Source organism: Anneissia japonica, unplaced genomic scaffold, assembly GCF_011630105.1.
Source record: "Anneissia japonica isolate Jap-2015-1 unplaced genomic scaffold, ASM1163010v1 scaffold288261_len294488_cov152, whole genome shotgun sequence".
Lineage (NCBI taxonomy): Eukaryota > Metazoa > Echinodermata > Crinoidea > Comatulida > Comatulidae > Anneissia > Anneissia japonica.
In genome coordinates this window covers 63,789-70,434 of record NW_022688238.1, presented here as the reverse complement: position 1 = coordinate 70,434, position 6,646 = coordinate 63,789, and the positions used below count along the sequence as shown (strand labels likewise).

The 6,646-nt window shown below is 35.5% G+C and overlaps 1 protein-coding gene across 1 annotated transcript in view; it reads right to left on the bottom strand.

Moving 5' to 3' along the window:
* Positions 1-369: 369 nt before the first annotated feature.
* LOC117121427 (echinoderm microtubule-associated protein-like 6) overlaps positions 370-6,646 on the bottom strand; it is a 59,105-nt gene continuing 52,828 nt past the window's right edge. Inside the window, exons 32-35 of the mRNA XM_033266638.1 lie at positions 5,635-5,738; positions 4,691-4,844; positions 2,486-2,586; positions 370-1,183 (exon numbers count right to left, since the gene is read on the bottom strand). Of these exons, the coding sequence (XP_033122529.1) occupies positions 1,159-1,183; positions 2,486-2,586; positions 4,691-4,844; positions 5,635-5,738 (384 nt within the window). The 3' untranslated portion in view covers positions 370-1,158. The remainder of the gene's footprint in view (positions 1,184-2,485; positions 2,587-4,690; positions 4,845-5,634; positions 5,739-6,646) is intronic.

The window sequence follows — 6,646 nt, the reverse complement described above, 5'->3', positions numbered from 1 at the left end:
TTTGATCACAAGTGCGAAACCGCAAGTGTGAGCCAGCGAGCCATGACGTCACGACAATAGATACGAGACGTTACTCGAGTTGTGCGAGGTATCGGCTGAGATTTGTGGAGTAAAATTCAAAAAACAAATATAGGTCTAATAATGAATTATTGTGATGTTAAATAGACAATGTTAGCTACCAAGGAGCGACGTTGTTTTTCATTGGGACTTTCATCCCTTCAATGCTAGGCCTATACCATCCTAGCTAGTCTAGGCCTAGAGTAGGATAAGGCTAGCGCGACATGCGGACGTTGGTACGTGTTGGTTAGACTACAAACGTCGCCTAAAGTAATTGATTTTACCCGGCAGAACGAAAGAAGGAAACTCCGCTTTTCAGTCGTCTTAGGCCCTTGTTTTTTGACAAACAATGACCTTTCAGAGGTCAAATTGCTGTCAAGAATATGAATTGGCTGCTTCGCAGCAAAAAAAAAATAGATTTGTTGTGCATGATTTACTTTATAGCAGTCTACCAGACTATACAGACGCAGGTTAAATGGTATATAAATTATAGTTCCTAATCTACTGGTAATTTTTTCAAGGCTTTTTCTCTATAAATACAATATATAAATAGGGTTAACTTTAACTTTTATTTTATTGTTATGTTATGTTTATAAGAAATTTCCATTAAATATGACAAAATATATAGTAATGAGTTTCATGATTGTTATTTATAAAGTTAGGGAAATTATGAAATTTCTTTTTTCTATAACCACTATTTCTACAAACATTTTTAATTAAAGTACTGTACTAACTAATCAATTTCCAGATAGATGTGTTCACATATTATCATCATTTTTTTTAATTGGAATGTTACTTAATTCTTTTAAATTTTTAGTAAATACATTTTTTTTATGATATAGGATCAGATAAAAACATCTGTTAAATATGGAAATTGACCAATCATTATAACTGAGCTAATTTGAAAAACACAGAAAAGCATTAGCATACAAATTATTGAAGCAATTTACTAAACACCAAAGAAAGATTAAGATTCCAAAAGTATTTCGCCCGCTGATGAGGTCAGCTTTATCGGAAGTGAAGTGTTGAAGACTTTATACAGGCTCTTCATTTAAATTATATCTTCTTGAAGTAACACACCAATGGCATTGAGAATCACTCTCAGTTGGTCTTCCATACAAATAAACTGTATAAAAAAATATATTAAATGTTAACATTGGATTCTCAATGTAAATTGATGCTTGCGAGGGCCAAGGTTCTTGTAAAGAAAAAAATTATTAGGATAGGATTTTAAAACAAATTATATTCATTTTCTTTTATAATAGTTAATAAAAAATACAGCAACCTTCTGATAAAAGTTTTTTAATTCTAGTAAAGAATAATAATAGAACAAAATCCATTAAAGTTGAAAATGAAATGTTCCCACAGAAACTCATTGGGCTTGTTAAGCAGCATATGCATGGGTACTGTATTATTTTGGTCTGCATTTATATATACATGTATGTTCCAAAGTAGATAATTACTAAAGATCTTATAATTACAAGATAGTTTTCTCCGCAATTTCCACATGCAAATTCTGCAACAATGCAGTGTAGGGGCCCTTATGGATGCAACTAGGATGCCCTCTCAAAAATGATTACTTTTTATGCTTCTTTTTACAGAAAACAAGTGCTTTTATTTGTTATGCTTGTACAGAATTATAAGATCTTTGATAATTACTAACTTTGCAACAAGTCAGATAGGCATACAATACATACCATTCTAACTCTAAAATAATTTGTATTAAGCAGGGAACAGTGAAATTACACTTCCCTCGTATTAAGTGTTACTCTCAAATTAATCATTGCTGCACTGACATCTCCACAAATTGTAAAAGCACTGTAGTGCCTAATGGATTATTTACGGTACTAACACTATTACAATAAATTGCCTGTCGAAAAAATAAAAGACAGGCCAACACCAGTGGCGTATTAAGCGGCCCAGGGAAGGACTTTACAGATAGCGGACCCAGACCACGGTTCAGGCTAAGGTACAAAATTGTATGGCTATGGCTGAAACCACTAGTACTGGTACTGGTATGGGCATTTATAATGCGCCTCTTCATTGCAGTTATAAAGCACAGTTCTTTTTCTGGCCACTGGGTCCACATGCTGAGTGTTGCTGCTGGTAATCAGCGCAGGAGCAGGCAACCCCACCAGAGTACCCATTCATACTCCTGGGTGGAAGAAAGCAATGCAGATAAAGTGTCTTGCTCAAGGACACAAGCGAAATGCACGGCAAGGGATGGAAACCCTGACCTCGAGATTGGGAAACCAAAGCATTACCGCAGCGCCAAAACACTTCCAGGCTTCTAGATGGTCAAAAATGGCACTCCAGACATAAATCTAAATATCATTTTCATTTTTTTTTCTCCATGGGGCCATCTGTCCCACCCTCCTTAGAATCTGCCTATGAAAGCTAAAATTTGATAAATAGAGTGCATCCTCACCAGCAATCATCGCCACCAGCGCTGATCAGGTATCGATCATCAAAGGTGAATTTCACATTGGTCACATGAGCAGAATGTCCCACATACTTCTTATGAGGTGCCTGCCAATGAATAAAGTGGATATGAAAATATAATTAAAGATGTATCATATTATATAGTCTGTGTTGATACACAAGCAAAGCGGTTGGCTGAGAGGTATTGTTCCCGATTCTTGTGCTGAAGATCCCGGTTCAAACCCAGCCTGTGTTGGGTTTTAATTGGAGTCTGATAACTTGGCTCCTCAAATAAACCTCATATTGACAGTTAGGCAGGTTGAGGACAATGTTTGTGTCCGTTATAGTTGCAAAGGTACTAAGTTAGTTACCGGAATCTGTATACAAGCTTGCCTCCTAGGTTTCAGCATTTGTTTCTTAGCTAAACGAATGGAAATAAATTATTATCATTAAATTAACCTGAACACTAGAATTCAATATTTGTTTAATTACAAAACATTTTCCTTGCCAATGAACAGTGCATCAACCAGTTGCTGGTTGTGCTCAAGTGAAATTCCACCCACGATAATTTCACTACTATCAGCACTAGGTAGAACTAAATGTTCAACTAATTTATTTCAGGTAGAACCAGTTGTAAACAGTGCTAATATCACTTATGACTAATAGCATCATTAGGTTACTAGTCACCTATTGCTTTGATTGTAAATGTGCTCATGTCACCCCAAATATTCAGTTGCAGTTCATAGTCACTTTTTTTTTTCTTTTCCTTCACATCCAACAGCAAGTACTGTACACTCGCCACTTACAGGATGGAACGATGCTTTATAAACCAAGTCATGAGGCTTAGCGAGTGGAGTTTAGTTTTCTTGCAGTCACAAGATTTCAACCACTGACCTATACTATAATAGTTGGTTTGCTCATCGGCCAATCCTTGTACAGAAAAAAGTGAGGCTACTGGATTTGGATTGGATTTATTCGGTGTAAACACCAATGATACCCACGAAAGTCTAGAAGAAGACTTAATGTATATCCCAGTGGGGTCCTTCTGGTGGTGATTGGACAGTACACTGGGAAACAATCCCCTACTCTTTTCCGAAGAGTGTACTGTGTTCTTTAACGTGCACATGGGCCATAAATGTACACGCAACCAACGGCTTAAACGTCTCATCCGAAAGACGATGCGCTAACTGTAACTTGTATTTCAGCCCTCTAGCTGAAACACAAGGAGAGGCAGCGATGGGAATTGAACCGGGGAGCTAGAGATCTCCACGGTTCAGCGCACAGACAGTGGCTACCACCAGATTAGTCGACTGAGTTAAGCTGCCACCGATGCCATGTTGGAGGGCATAAGTGACGTACTAGTTTAGACAAGTTTCCTTTGGCATTTGTTTAGATTATTGTTAAAAATTATGATTTGTGCAATACTTTACAATGATAAATTAAAATTTAATGTAAGAATTTTTTTCAAATCATATAACCACTCGATCCAACTGTTTATGCAGTTTACAAAAGCATGAGGAAAGTCATGATGTTAAAGTGAGGTCGATCACTAACAACGCAAATAACTTCGCTTGCATTTTTCAAACTGGATAAAAAGTCACATCAAGTGATTAGATGAGTTGAAAACTAATGATTACGTTAAATTTATTATTAAAAAGTTTTGCAAGAATCCTTATTTTTAACAATAATTTAAACAAATGGCAAAAAAAAATTGTCTAAACTGATACGTTGCTTAGGCCCTCCAACATGGCCTCACTAAAACCAGCCAATGAGCAATCCAGCTATTATAGTAGAGATCAGTAACCCAGGACCCTGGTATTGGAAAGCAAGCATCTTAACCAACAAGCTACAGCTCCAACTCCTAATATTGGCAGGCAAAATATGTTTGTAGTATATTATTGAATACAGCTAAAAACTTATTATAATTTGATAATGTCTCATTATAATTCAAGGTAGCAAATAAATGGTTTAATTTTAGTTTTTATGTTTTCCCATATTTTACCATTATGCAGAGTATCTTTCATGTCTGTGTCAATATAAGTCTTTTTAATATATACATTATTTGGTACTTTTTTACAATATTATCATCAATTGTACAAAAGTACCAAATAATGTATATATTTGGTACTTTTGTACAATTGATGATACTTTTGTACAATATTATTATCAATTGATAAAATAAGATGAAGTGAATACAAAATAGCACACTCACAAATTTCTCTGAGCTTGGGAAATCAAACAGTTTGACAAAACCATAATCATCTCCCGTTGCGATTGCATTGGAATTTCCAGAAACAACCGAACAGTTGACGTCAGCTTTCTCTGCTTTACGAGGCCAGATTCCAATGACCTCTTGACCCAGGACACTGTCATTAAAAACAAAAGAAACTAATTGTCAGATCTCATTCTAAAAATAATATTATTGAATTATTAAAATTGCTTGATCACATTAGTAAAATAATAATCTATGTACAATTCCTAATGATAACTCTTAAACAAATTAAAAACTAATTGTTGAAAAATGTGGACACATATAAGTTAAACAAATCAGCAGCGATTAATGTTCATAGTCTATGTGAATGAGTTACACCTAGATAAACCCAAGCCAATCTCAAAACTTTAGGTGAGTGGTGCATTTGTTTAAGGTCTAAGCACAACAAACAAAACAATACACAAGTTTTTATTAATATTAGTGGCAATTTGCTATAAAGACATTGACATTAATAATAATGATGATGATGATGATGATGATGATGATGATGATGATGATGATGATGTTGATGATGATGATTATGATAATAATCTTATAGGGCACAAGTATCCATTTTAGAGATCGAGTTGCTCGCGGAGCCATTTCCACCTTCAGAGAATAGTAGCATTTTCTGCATTTTTTTTTAAAATTTCTTTTTTTTCCCCTTAAATTCAACTTAATTTGTGGGGAAAAACTGGCAAAAACAAGTGCAAAACCTCCCAGGGGTCACCCATTCATCACCACTCTGTGACTTGAACACAGGAACAGGAAACATGGATAAATAACCATGGATAAAACATGAAAAAGACAGTAATTTTAATTTCAACCAGAACCAATGTAAAGTTGAACCTAAAATGATAATGCATACATAAAAAGGACAAAAGCCATAGTTATCAATACAGTACCTTGTCCATGTCTGCCAAGTAATCTTGTCAATGGTGGCGCTATCCATGATGGGTTTACCTCCTGGTACATTATACACAAGTCTCTTATAGGCTCCTGTTCCAACCTACAATTGCAATGGAATATACGGAATACATAAGGAACATACTGTTCAAGGTACTTTTTTCCCTGGATTCAGTATCAATCATACACAACTTCCAATTTCCCCCACTCCCTGGGAGTATTCCCAGTAATGGTGTAATTCAGCACTACCAACTTTAATAATCATTCACCTCCGACTATGCAGTGTGACCAGCGTTCTACCTTCACTCTCTATCAACTGCAGGGGCGAATCCAAGGTTTAAAAGAAAGGGATTGAAAATGTTTCCAAAAAACCCCAAAATGAAAGGGGGGTTCCTAGATGGCCAGAAATGAGCTTTCCCGACATCTGAGGAGTATTTTAATGACCTTTAAGTTCTTAAAATTTCAAAGTTTTTCCCCTCCTGAAAAAAGGTCAGGTAATTTTATCTAATTCTTTAGGTCTGTCATAGAGGAAAAAAAATCAAAGACAGGAAATATATTATTATATTAATATACAGAATACATAAGGAACACACTGTTCAAGGTACTTTTTTCCCTAGATTCCAACAACATTGAGTAGTTAGATATGTAGTCTTTCTTCCATGGATCGATGAACCGATAGGCCTGAAGAACACACTTTAATACATAAAGTATCACGACGGCGAACCAAAAACAGTGTGCATAAGTTATTTAATTGAAAACTAGTTGAGCTATAAAGCTTAGTTTGTCTGATCTTCAAACCTATGTCTAGGAAGGTTAGCATGCCTTTTGTAAGCCAGGGGGAGGGGTTCGTCCGAACTGCATCAAGGAATATGTCAAAAAGCTTGTTTAACATGAAAAGTGTACTATTAGTGGATAGAATTACTGTGATTACTGATGTAAATGTCCGGGGGAGGGGGATGAGAGGAGTGAATATGTATATACCCCAAATAAGAAATGGTCCAAATTCATAAG